This window comes from Pipistrellus hanaki (assembly GCF_964339955.1).
Source record: "Pipistrellus hanaki genome assembly, chromosome: 4".
Taxonomy (NCBI): Eukaryota; Metazoa; Chordata; class Mammalia; order Chiroptera; family Vespertilionidae; genus Pipistrellus; species Pipistrellus hanaki.
In genome coordinates, this window is record NC_140506.1 from 67,825,180 (window position 1) to 67,839,324 (window position 14,145).

Consider the following 14,145-nt stretch of genomic DNA (forward strand, 5'->3'; position numbering starts at 1 on the left):
TGGGCTGGTTGTCTCTGTGTGTTCAGAGGCAGGACGACACCCACATGCTTCACCCCGCTGGGCAAGCTCAGGGAAGGAGGAAAAGAGCCTCTGCTTTTCATGTTGAGACACCGCCGCTCTCTGCCCCTCACTGTTCTGAGCCTTTGCTGTCCCACAGACGTTTCTGCCTACATCCCCAGCGCCGTGCGGTGCCCCCGTTAGTAAACCGAGTTTCCCAAGCACGTTTATTTCCCTTTAAAGCCACTGCGGGCCGGCTGAAAACCACCCTGTCATACTTGCCTGTTACTCATTAACTAACTTTAAAAAAAAGAAAAAAGAGCCTCAAGCCAGGGCAGGAGTCAGAGGCAGTGCTGCCTGCCACGCGGAGCTGAGCAGGGAGAGGGACGCCAGCTTTTCACGCTGGTCTGGGGGGAGAGTCAGACATGAGCCTCTGAGCTTGCCCCCTGGCCTGGCCGCGGACAAGGGCAGGATGGTGAAGAAGAGGCGGTCCTCCAGCGACACGGAGTTCAAGTTTGACGTTCCCAGCAGCCCCGACAAGGCCTGCGAGGCCCAGCCCGGCGCCCCTGACAGCCCCGGCTCCGTGTTCCTCAGGTGGGTACCGCCGGCTGTCCCTCTGTCTGTCTGTCCGTCTGTCTGGCCGGCGGCTGGCTCCTGTGCCTGACAGGCACTCCTGAGAGGGCTCTGGCCTCAGTCCCTGGGGTGGCAGTGTGCCAGGGGGAAGGGAAGGCAGCCTTGGCCTTGGGGGCAGGGGCATAGGGGTGCATGGACACACAGACCTTTCCCGCTGTTCTGAGAAAAGAACCGTGGTGTCTGCGTTAGGACTTCTGCGTACCAGGCAGCCGGCCAGCCGTATACTTCCTCCGTTCCTGACTCCTCTCAGGTTCAACGAAGCCAGAACTGAACCAAATACCTTCCCTGGGTGTCCAAATTGCCGGCGTTATTATTCGGAGAGCAGTGATTGAAACATTATGATAGTGCACTCTTTTTGGTTTCCTAAATTAGATTTTGAAATAGTACTACTTACTGCCTATGCTCTGGCTCAACCATTCTTAACTGCACGGTGATTTTCAGCAGCGCTGACCAGATTCAGGGCATATCCCTTTTAGCTGTCAGTAGTAATGTCTACATCAACGCCACTCCGATCATGGCATGCTTTTAATGAAAATTCACTTGTTAGCTCTTTATGCAGTTTGTCTGATAGTAATTCTCCAGCGGCTTATAGAAGGTAGACATCAGGTGCAAGAGGAAACCAATCACAAGGAAGGTTCTCATCCGACTTCGGTGTGAACTGTCATGTACCTGCCCCTGCCATTCAGACTTCTCCGCTTCTCCGCCCCCACTCCTGGAGCCGCCCTCACAGAGCACCATCGCCAGAAAGGGGCTCGGCGGTCTTACTTTTCCGTCATTCTAAGTCATTTACACAACAAGGTGCTCAAAATGACAATGTTTAAAAATTAAAGAGAAAACAAAGAGATCCCATCTCATCTCATGGCATCCATGTATCCGAATGCAGGTTATGAGGACAAATTAAACCATTTTTAGAGACCAAGAGTCTGAGTTTATACAAAATGTTGCTTAATGTCTATTTTAAAGTTAGCGTGGTTTTTCCATCCACCACTAAAATGAGTCTACCTAACTTGCATTATGGTTGTTTGAGCAAGAGCATAATTGCTGTAATTGAAAATGTAAACACTCTTGCATTATTTTCATATTTTGCTGGAATTTGAGTATTTCCCAAATCGCTTTGTCTGCTTAAGTCATATATTTCGTAGGTTATAATGTAAATTCTTTTTGGAGCTCAATCTCTAACCAGAAAAAATGCATAAATTAACTAACTAATTAATTAATTTCACAGTCTAAATTTTTGCCATTCATAATAATTTTCTTTTTAAATTACAGTTGAAATACAATATTATATTCAATTCAAGTGTACAACTAGTGATTAGACATTTATATAGCATACAAAGTGATCCCCCCAATAAATCCAGTAGACATCTGTCACCATACATAGTTATCACAATATTACTGACTATATTCTCTATGTTATACTTTATACCCCTATGACTATGTTGTACCTACCAGTTTATTTTTAACTTATCCATTTGTTATTTATTTTATGACTTGTATTTTCTGTGACTTGCACTTGTTAAACCCTTCACCTCTTTCACTCATTCCCCTAATTCCTCTCCCATCTGACAACCATCAAAATGTTCTCTGTGTCTATGAGATTCTCTGCTTTGTTTATTCATTCATTTTGTTTTTTAGATTCCATATATAAGTGGAATTATATGATATTTGTCTTTGCCTGACATTTCACTAAGCATAAAAAAATATAACACGTATGATTTAAATAAACATAAATAAATAAATAGAATAAAAATAAAATAAAAACCTACATCAACTAAATTCAAGCCTCTTTCAAAAAGAGCCCAGGACAATTTCACCAGCATCCTGTATAATAAAGAGGCAATATGCAAGTTGACCCTCACGTCCTCACAAGATGGCTGCCTATGACCAGGTCAGCAGGAGGGTTAGTGAGGGAAGACCAAACAACTGCACAGCCCACACAGCCTGCTTGTTCAGTCGTTTGGTCGTCCCTCACTAACCCCCCTGCCAGCCTAGTCATAGGCAGCCATCTTGTGAGGGTGTGGGGGTCAATTTGCATATTACCTCTTTATTATATAGGATAGGGAACAAGTACAGGGCTGTGAGGGAGAATGAGATTGGGAAAACTAATTTAGATGGAGTGGTAAGTAACGGCCCTCAGGGAAATGATATCTAGGTCAACTTACAGGATGAAAAAAGAGCCAAACATGGAATAATGAGGAAGGAGTATGTTGCCCTGAGGAGGCTAGATCTGAGTCTTGAGGAACCTGGGAGAGTGGCACTCAGTGAAATGAGAGAGATAGGCAGAGGTTGAAGGTGTTGAGAGTTCTATTCTCATTGTCACGGAAGCCACTGGAGAGTTTACAATAAGAGAGTGTCATGATGTGGTGTCTCTTTAGAAGAACATTCTGGCTGCCCTCTGGGTTATTCCCAGTGTTTCACTCATTCGAGTAATACTATACCTTGCCCAGGTCTATAAGTATGTGCCTGGGAGAGGAACTGCTGAGTCATACTTATGTACATGTTTAACTTTATGTCAAATTGTGTTCCAAAGTTCTGGTCCATTTATGCTACCACCAGCAGTGACTCTGCTGCCTCAACACAATTGTCCCACTTTTTAATTTTTCCACTCTGAAAGGTGTGAAATGGCATCTCAATGTGATTTTAATGTGCATTTCCCTTATTCATAGAGGAGGAGCATCTTTTCAATGTGTTTATTGCTCATTTTCGTTTTCTCTTTTGTAAAACACCTGTTTATGGACTTATGACCTTTGGACTCTCTATTTTTAGGTAGTTTTTTAAAAGGTCCAGATATTGATCTTTTGTTAGTTTTATGTGTTGCAAATATTTATTCCCACATGTGATTTGCCTGTTGGTATTATCTATCATGTCCAAATTTTTATTTTTAACTTATCCATTTGTTATTTATTTTATGACTTGTATTTTCTGTGACTTGTTTAAGAAATCCTTCCCTACCCTGGAGTCATAAGCATGTTCTTGTGTATTTTTTCTAAAACTATGTTTTCCTTTCAAACGAGGATCCTATAAAGGTTTGGGGCTTTATTTTTGTCTCTTGTGTGGATAAAGGCATCATTTTCATTTTTATATAGATAATAAATTGTCCCACATTACTTACTGAATAGTCTTTCCTTTCCCCATTAATCTGCAATGCTAGCTCTGTCATACATCCCTGTCTTCATGGCCATCACTTTATAATAAACTAGAGGCCCAGTGCACAAAACTTATGCACTGGGGGGAAGGGAGTCCCTCAGCCCATCCCGCACCTTCTCACAGTCCTGGACCCCTCGGGGGATATCCACCTACTGACTCCTAAGCTGGCAGTCAGACACCCCTCTTGCAGTCCAGGGATCACGAAGTCCAGAACCCCTCACTCCTTACTATCCGCCTGCAGCCGAGGTGGGAGAGGCTTTCTCCACCACCACTGCGCTTGCCAGCTGTGAGCCTGGCTTCTGGCTAAGTGGCACTCCCCCTGTTGGAGCACACTGACCACCAGGGGGCAGCTCCTATAAGGGGCTGGGAAGGGATGTGTTGGCCAGCCAGGGAGGGACCGTGGGAGAGCTCCAGGGCGTGTCTGGCCTGTCTTGCTCAGTCCCATCAGCTGGACCCCAACAACAAGCTAACCTACTGATTGGAGCATCTACCCCCTGGTGGTCAGTGCACATCATAGTGAGCAGTTGAATGGCCTTAGCATTTCATTAGCATATTACACTTTGATTGGTTGAACGGCCAACCAGATGACTGGACACTTAGCATATTAAGTTTGTATTATATACGAAGTTTTATTATCTGATAAGACTTCTTACCTACTTCTGAAGTGATTGGCTACTCTTGACCCTTTGCTCTTCCATTTAAATTTTAATCATGACCTCCTGGTTCATAGGTCAACGCTCAAGCACCCCATTTAAGTTTTAGAATGAGCTTTTGGAGTAAGACTTTTCTTTAAATTGTATCTTACACATCATTTATTAGATTTATTCCTAGGTCTTCACACCTTCGTTGCTATTGAAAATATATTTCAAATTGCATTTTATTTTGTTGATATTGTACAAAATGTAGTTAAATTTCTAAATTGATCTTACATTCAACTGAGTAAGTCTTAGCTAAGTCTTCCTGGCTAAGTCTTCTTATTAATTTTAACAATCTGTAGACTATGATATTTTCTTTGTAGACAATATTATTTGAAATAATAAAATTTTATTTTTACTTTTCTGATCTTTACTCCTTCTAAACCTTTTTCATTTCATTATACAAGCAAGGGACTCCATTATAATGTTGAGAATTAGTAGTAATTCCAGGCATTCTTGTTTTGTTCTTGACTTTTAAAGGAATGCTTTTAACATTTTAGATTTTATCAGCCTTTCTCAGATTAAAAAAGTTCCTGCCCAGCCAATGTGGCTCAGTGGTTAAGTGTCAACCTATGAATCAGAAGGTCATGGTTCAGATCCCTGTCAGGGCACATGCCCAAATTGCAGGCTCAATCCCCAGAAGGGGGCGTGAAGGAGGCAGACTATTGATGATTTTATCTCATCATAGATGTTTCTATCTCCCTCTCCCTATCTGAAATCAATTAAAAAAAAAAAAGATACATTTTTTAAAACATAAGTGAATAACCTATGCTTTAATCTTTGACACACTTTTTAAATGACATTTTAAAACCTCTTGGAAATCTATTTTGGATGAGTTTAAGAGCTATTTAAGGTAACAGATTTATAAAATCAATCAGCTTCATTTACATATCTTCTCTCTTTCTCTCTCTCTCTCTTTCTTTTCCTCTCCCTCTCCTCTGTGTTCAACAAAACCAAAACCAGACAGGTGTAATTGAACTGAAAGCTCTAGGCGTATAATTATAATTATGAGGAGTTATGTGAGGCCAAATTGGGAACCCCTCCCGAGAAGTGCCTGTGTGATGAATAAGTGTTTCTGTCTCACCCAGCAGCAATACTCTTCTCTTTGCACATGGGCTTACTCCTGGGAACTCTTTACCGACTTGACCAGCTTAAGTGGCTTTTCACTGTGGTAGATGGATTATGGAGATTATCCTCTGCCCTGTTTAGATGAGGAAAGCAAGTAACAGAAAAGAAAAATAAGTTTCCTGTTGTTGCTATAGGGCAACAAGATTCGTTCAAGGAGTGAATGCATAGCCAGAAGCATGAACAACATAGCCTTACGCCACCCCATTGACCAGTTTATCCACCTGGCTTGGCTTCTAGTTATTTGGCCTATTTCCAAAGTTCAAATCCATCTTCAAGGGTCATTAGATTCTGTTTCTTCATCTCACCCAGGGTGACTTTACAACCACAGAGCAGACACTGGTTTGGGAAGTAGACGTGTTACTCTGTTTGAAAAAGCAAAGTTAGGGGACCTACCTGGGACTCTCAGTTTTATCCAGGCTCACTAGTGGTTCTGTGGGTTTCATTTAAATGTATCTGTAAAAAGGCAAGGGGAGACCTAGCTAGTATGGCTCAGTGGATGGGTCCCTGGTTCAATTCCGGTCAAGGGCACAGACTTCAATTGCAGGCTCAATCCCCGGCCCCGGTCAGGGAGCGTGCAGGAGGCAACCAGTTGGTGTGTGTCTCTCTCTCACACATTGATGTTTATCTCTCTGTCTCTCCCCCTACCTTCCACTCTCTCTAAAAATCAATGAAAAAAATTTGATTGAGGATTAACAACAACAAAAAAGTACATATTTGTCCTATGTACTTTTGAGAAATGGTGAATTGACAAGTATGAGGGGTGATTTCATTTAACAAATAGTTTTGGAATACTTTCTGGAATCTCTGTGTGAGGACGCGCTGGGCAGGGAGCACTGTCAGCTGTGCACATCTTGTTCGGCACTCACTGGCTGTGCAATCTTGCTAGGCCTCACTTTCCTCGGTCGCAAAATGGCAATAATCACCGAATCGTGGTGAGTTTTAAATGAGATCACATATAAGGGGCTTGGCACACGGCATATTTCTGATGCTCGCTGTGGTTATTCTAAGGCAGTGAGGGGAGATCCAGAGAGAAATACAGGGGGATACACGTATCCCCTAAAGCTCTTGTGGAGTAAATAAATGGCCGAAGTCCTGGCTCCCGCTTCCAGGGGCTCCATCTACACACCCAGGCTACGACAGAAGGCAGGCAATGGGCATGCACTTTAACGGTTAAATTCTTAGTCTAACTTTCCAAACTATTATACAGTTTTCTGCAGCATGTTGCCCGTGCTGCAATACTTAGATCTAGAAATAAACTGCACATTTCAAATGCTAGTGGAACAAAATAAACTTTGCCTAATGGGAAAAACTGACAGCTGCCAGAAAAAGAAACCTGTTTTACTCCTGCAATAAACCCACAGGGCAGAACAGCGTGCCCTGAGCAAGCCTCCCTCCAAACGCACTCCTGCCAAAGGGGGAGGAAGCCTGGGAGTGGGAACCGGGAAGCCGCAGACATGTGTTCATTTAGCTCAGAGGCCCCATCTCTCGCCCTCTTTGTGCCCTAGGAAGCCCACATGCCAGCCATGCCCATAGTTCCAGGCTTCACACCTTCCCCGCCCCCTTCCCCACCTACAGCACTGGGGCAGAGTAATCCTGAGCTGTCCTTCCCAACCCAGCCAGGCACCACTGCCTCGAGAAAGCCTCCCTCCCTCTGGGCTCACGTTAGACCTTTGCCTCCTTCCGTTACAGGAGTTTAAAGCACAGGCTAAAGCACACACATCCTTAGACTTGTCTCTCTGCCTCACTCTGCTGCCTGTGGTTTCCAACTCAGCACAGTTCCTGGCAGGAAGTCCACATCCATAAACGTTAGCAGGATGAATAAGTGGTGGTGGGTGATGGATAGATAAAGAGCTCCCATGAGTTGGCAAGCAAACCTGACCCTGCTGGGGAGCTGTGACCTCACTCCAGGAAGGCCGAAGCTCAGCAAACAGTCAGGGCACACAAGTCAAGAATCTGCTGGATGCAGGAGAACAGCTAGTGGCAAACTCAGGTAATGTCTCAGACCTTCTGAATCATAAGCCAGGTCCTTTCCACTGCTCCACAGTGACTTACTATGAAATCTGAACTGATATTGGCCCCAAGTGTTTTATCCTCGCCATTAGGAAAAGAGATAGGGTGAAGGGAAGATGGGGGAGAAGAGGGATTATACGATTAAAAGGCTACAAGGAGCAATATAGGCTGAGATTTCTGTTTCCATAAATGTAAGAGAAAACTTAATTTCACATTGAATTAAGTTTTAAAATAAACTTAATTACTGTAAAATTGAATTAAACTAGATAAGGAAGAAATAAGAATTTAATTTAATAAAGCACTGATTTTTAATTTCACAAATAATCCCTCACACATGCCACACACTGGCATATAATCTTCATACCTCCACACTTGTTTTCTCTCTGCCTGGGATAGCATTTCCCTCAGACGGTGCTTAATCACAGTCGGGTGCATTTTTGCGGCATCCTGTGGGTTCCACAGGTCAGCCTGCGGGTGCAGCTGGATTCTCAACGCCAGCGTGCGAACACCAAGACAGGGCAGTCACACAGGGCCACCTCAGGAGCTGGCCACCGCCACCGCCGGGGCTGACACCCAACTGCCACTTACTTCTCACCTGAGAGGTGGGATGCAGTGAGCGGGCGGTGCTCTTGGAGTTCTCTGTATTTGAGTCACACCTCCAGCCCTTACTGTGTCACCTTAGTCCAGTTATCGAATCTTCCTGCTCCTCTGTTTTCTCACGTGTAAGGTGGGACAGATCACACCTACCCTTTACGACTGTTTTGAGGATTAGGTCAGGGTCATACATGGGTGGCTGGCAAGGGAGAGCGCTCAAGAATTGTTAGCCTTCAGTAGAGTTACAAGGTACGTGAAGTGTTGCTATAGAAACACAGGCGGGAGTCACAAGCCAGACAACCTTGTGTCCAACTCTAATGGTTTTTTTTCCTATTGGCTTAATTATCCCCGTACATCCCGTACATTCTTTTATAACTTCTAAGTGACAGTGAGAGCTAAATACAGCAGGGAGAGGGGGGAGAATAGGAAACTTTCAAAGTTCTCTCTTTATATTGGAACACAAGTAGAGAGACACGAGGGCTCTGAGATCCAAACATGAAGATACCGATGGCTCCAAGCTCTTTCACCTCTCCTCATGGCTGAGTCCATGTTATGATGACCTTACAGGACATGAAAATAAGGTGGGGGGAAACACACCAATACTGAGTGAAGTCATTTTCTCAAAACAACAACTCTTCTGTGGGGGGAGAGTTATTATCCCTAGGGGGGAAAAAAATAGGTTCCAATGGTCAAGTCTGTCTCGTGTCTAAATTAAGCCTTCTTCAGTGACGCTGCTGGTGTGCAAGCTTGAACAATGTTCCCGCCTCAGGAATTGGAGAGTTTGTGCTTTGCCTTTGTTCTCAGTTTCTCCAGCCTTTGCGTCTTCTCCGGTAAAACAAAAATAAAGAAAAATTGGAGAAATACTCTTTTGGGTCAGATACGAAGAGAGAAGAGGCTTCTTCATATCTGACCCAAAAGATTATTTCTCCAATTTCATCTACTGAAAGGATAGTGGAAAGTGCCCAGGGCGGCCTGACAGGCGTCTGTGAGCTGGAGAAAATTACTGACCCTCACCTTCTCTAGACCTCACAAAATAGGCTCTCAGTGGGGAACAGGATTTTCCTATGGGAACAGGATTTTTATTCCTATTGGGGAAATGGAAAAGAGGGAGGGGGACAAAATGAGGGAATATACATAAAGTTTTCAATTATAAGCTCCCCAGGGAGGGAAAAAAATTAAGAATTCTTTTCAGGTATTATTGTAGTCTTATTCTTACAGTATTTTTAAAATGTTATTTTAGTTGCTCTCTGAAGTGGTGAATTTGCCATGAAGCTAATAAAGCTGAAACTTCAGGGCCTATCGCTTGAATAAACCTCTTCTTAGTCAATAGTCACCTAGTTTTGCATTGTTTTTCTTAAAGACACCGCTCCTATTACATACGCTGCGAGCCCTACAAAACTGAATCAGCTCCAGGTGCTGCTGTTAACTTAAAGATGCATTTTAGACCAGTTTTCTAAATATTCTCGTCAGTCTTTCTTATCAGGAAATGGGGCATTATTTACTAACAGTGAACAAACCTAAACAAGAAACCTTTAGTATGGTATGAAACGGTATTTCCAAAATGGCAGATTCCTGAGAAATATGGAAATAAAATTTATCCCCGACACAGACGTAATTTGGGGAGGGACATCCATATGGTCATTATCCAAGATGACCCTATAGATCATATATAACTAGAGTAATAACATACTATACTTAACATTGAATTGAAACATAGATCAAGGTGGTGACATCTTTGTTTTCATTCTTAAAAAGAGAGAAAAAAAGTATTGAATCTTTTATTTATCTACATTATATCCCACATTTTAGAGGTTCTATAAAAATGAGATTCCAGAAACCCAAAAGCTACTCTGCTGATAATTCCTGTTGGAGTTGAGAAGTAAATAGCAAAGACCACACCTCCTCCGCCAGACGGCATGGGTCCCCCTCTTACCCAAGTGGCTTGGCGTGTCTGTACCTCAGTTTCCTGTCCTGTGGAAGGGTGAGTGGCGGCTCCTGCCTCACTGGGCTGCTGTAAGGATTGAATGAGTGGCCACACCGGTGAAGTGCTTAGACAACGGCCCAGCATATGTAAGCACTACATAATGTTACTTAAAACACCTTCGGCTGGCTTCTAACTGGGGCTGTCATCTCACGAATTATGTTATCAACCTAGGTAATGATTAACTTTTTTCCCACTATTATTCTCCCAGGAGTGGCAATATCTTTCTTCTACATCAGCTACTGAATTGCCACATTTATGGTGGAAAATATTTATTTTGTATCCCCCTAAGGTGTTACAATCCCTAAGTGTTTTTTGTTTTTTTTATTGCGAATTAAGATAGGAGAACAAAAGTAGAAAACCACATAGCTTAACCTAAAGTAAATGTATCACAGCATAGGATTATTACCCTGTTTCCCCGAAAATAAGACAGTGTCTTATATTAATTTTTTCTCCCAAAGTTGCGCTAGGTCTTATTTTTGGAGGATGTCTTATTTTTGGGGAAACACGGGTATGTGCTATTTTTCAAAATGGATTTTTAAATATTTGCTAAATTTTTAATGTCCACATTAGGAACTATAATTATGTTAGTTACTGACCAAGAGTTTGACTTTTGATGATGAAGAAAGTGACAAAATTTTAGAGTTGTTTAAATAAATGTTTTTTAAAACAACTATTAAGTATTAATTATTAATAAGCATATCTCTATTAAGTATTAATAAGCATATCTCTATTGGAAGGTACTTTGTTTACCAGTCCACCTGCCACTCAGTAGCAGGTTCAGCAGATGATGTGACTTTGAACTTTCACCAATATCTCAGTTTATAATGATAAAACAGAGTCTGTTTCACTATGGCCCTAAACTCCTCTGTACCTGTGAACACCAAATGATTGTGTCATTAATATGAAAGTTCCAAGGTAATGCTATAAAGCATGGTAAATATTTAACTGAAATATCAGGTGACCTTTCTTAAAGGTTTACATCTAAGTGACAGGGAAGAAGTTTTGCTAATGTCCAAGTAGTTATATAAATGGCCTTCATTAAGTATAAATAATAAACACACACTGTGATGAAACATTCAATTATGCCAACAGCACAGTTTTTTGGACTAGAGGACACTTTTGGACCCCAAAGAGCAACAGCTTTGTTTATTCCTGAATTCAAAAGAAATAAGATTATTCTACTGTGTGCCTATCAGGTTTTCCCATGGTCCCGAAGACTACATAACCATAAGCAGACCTATAGGCTAATATAATTTCAACAGCCTTCCAGAAATGCACGGTTAGGAATAGAGTGATACTTTAGTTCTGCTAGCTAATTCTTGGTTAAGTCCAGATTTGATTCACAACTTCTTCATGACAATGACAGCTTCACATTTATTAGACGTCTACTGTGTGTTAGGTATTATGTTTAGCTCTTTTCACAATAACTTATTAAATAGGAACTGTTATTACCTCGCTTTCCATATAGAAAACTGAACCTTGCAAGGTAAATACTTCATTCCCATGATGGAAGAGCGGGATTCGATCTTAAGAGTCTAACACCCATGTTATTTCTAGCTCGCTCTACCCCAGCTCCTCCCACCCCCATGTCCTTCCACCATGGAGTAATGCTTTGGGCTGTGGAAGGTAGACCTCCTAAAGTTAGCTGGATGATTAAAATCTGGCATGAGAGCAGGATATGACACTTTCTGTTATGTGTCTAAACTAATAAGCATGAATTACAAAATAAATCTATAATAATAAAAGTGTAATATGCTAATTAGACCAGATGCCCTTCTGGATGAAGCCGGGGCTGCAGGGAAGCCCGGGTTCTGGGTGCCGGAGGGAAGCTGGTGCCGGCAGCTCAGGGAAGGAAGGCCTACTCTTGCACGAATTTCGTGCATCGGGCCTCTAGTAATAAATAAATTGGACCTCATCAAAATTAAACACAAAGGGCACCATCAAGAAAGACAATCCACAGAATGGAAGAAAATATTTGCAGATTATTTATCTGATAAAGGTCTAGTATACAGAATATATAAAAAAAATTCTTACAACTCAATAATAAAAAAGACAACACATTTAAAAATGGGAAAGGATTTTAATAACTTTTTCTTCAAAAAAATACATATAAATGACCAATAAGATGCAATATGGTGCTCAATAGGATAAGTCATTACAGAAATGCAAATTAAAACCACAGTGAGACGAAACCGGTTTGGCTCAGTGGATAGAGCATCGGTCTTCGGACTGAAAGGTCCCAGGTTCTATTCTGGTCAAGGGCATGTACATTGGTTATGGGCACATCCCCAGTAGGGGGTGTGCAGGAGGCAGCTGGTTGATGTTTCTTTCTTATCAATGTTTCTAGCTCTCTATCCCTTTCCCTTCCTCTCTGTAAAAAAATCAATAAAATATATTTTCTTTAAAAATAAAATCAAAAAATCCCACAGTGAGAGACCACTTCACACCTACTAGAATGACTATATTAAAAAAGACAGAAAACACCAAGTGTTGAGAAGCATGTAGAGGAGCTGGGCCCTCATGCATTGTTGGTAGGAATGTAAATGGTGCCACCCCTTTGGAAAACAGTTGGGCAGTTCCTCAAAAAGTTAAACATGGGTTACCATGTGATCCAACAATTCCCCTCCTAATTATATACCCAAGAGAATTAAAATCACATGTCCATGCAAAAACATATTATTCCTAATAGCTAAAAAGTGGAAACAACCCAAATGTCCATCCACTGATAAATAAAATGTGGTATATCTGAAGAATGGAATATTGTCTGGCCATAAAAAGAAATAAAGTACTGTTCTATGCCTCAACATGGATGAAAGAAACTAGTCACAGAAGTCCACAGGATTCCATTTATATAAATGGAGTAGGCCTGCGCATGAATCCTTGTGCCAGTAGCTCTCTGTGCGGCTTGGCCACTCCGCGCCCGCTGCCCAGAGGCTCTCTGCAGCCAGAGGCCCATCTGCAGCCAGCGTGGAACGCTTGCCTCATTGCCTCGGCGACAAAGCAAGCATTCTGCCAGGCTGCTCACGTTGCCAGCTCTCCGCAGCCGCCATCCTGGGACTGAGGGACTCCAGCAGGGCTGAGAAGACTGGGCGCCGCCACCTTGTGGCTATGGGCACTGTCATCTTTGTGATGGAGTGACAGTTAATTTGCATATTATCCTTTATTAGATAAGATGTCCAAATAGGCAAATGTATAGCAACAGAAAGTAGACCATAGTTCTCAGAGACTGGGAGGGGGAAGAAACAACAAAAATTGACTAATGGCTACAGTGTTTCTTTCAGGGTAGTGAAATGTTCTGGGATTAGTGATGATGTTGCTTACTAAAAACCACTGAATTGCAGATTTTAATAGAGTGAATTCCATGGTATATAAATTATATCTAAATAGAGCTATTTTTTTAAGCTAGTGAGTCTAAGAACGCATTCCTTTTTTTCAAAGTTCATATTGCCTAAGTGCAAAGTATATAAATAATGTTTGGTAATTGATAAATTGGCTTCCTGATTTCTAAAAGATTGACACATTTTTATTAGATCAATAATAAAAAATCTTTTTAGTTTGATGTAGTCCCATTTTGTCTTTATTTGCCAGTTAACTTCTCAAAAACACTTCCCTTTTATCCTTTCACTGAAATTGTATAGGGTTAAAATAGGGATATAGGAAGATGAGTACCAAAAGGAAAGGAATTGTGTCAGGGGTGGCTAAAACTACCCACACTCAGAGTTGCTAAAAGAATTCATGGAACTCAACGTATAGTTGAACACATGGCTAAGGCTTATTACAGTGACACAGAATGCTGGGTCACAGGGAAAAAGATGTAGGCAGAGTCTGGAGAAATCCATACATAATCACATCCTGCTTAACAATAAGGACACGATCTGGGAAATGTGTCATTAGGCAATTTCACTGTACAAACATCACAGAGTGCACTTACACAAACCTCGACGGTATAACCTACTA

At 41.9% G+C, this 14,145-nt stretch overlaps 1 protein-coding gene across 1 annotated transcript in view; it reads left to right on the forward strand.

Annotated features, from left to right (window-relative positions):
- The first annotated feature begins 315 nt into the window (after positions 1 to 315).
- GRAMD2B (GRAM domain containing 2B) overlaps positions 316 to 14,145 on the forward strand; it is a 93,684-nt gene continuing 79,854 nt past the window's right edge. The window contains exon 1 of the mRNA XM_084881398.1: positions 316 to 591. Coding sequence (XP_084737524.1) covers positions 470 to 591 — 122 coding nt within the window. The 5' untranslated portion in view covers positions 316 to 469. The remainder of the gene's footprint in view (positions 592 to 14,145) is intronic.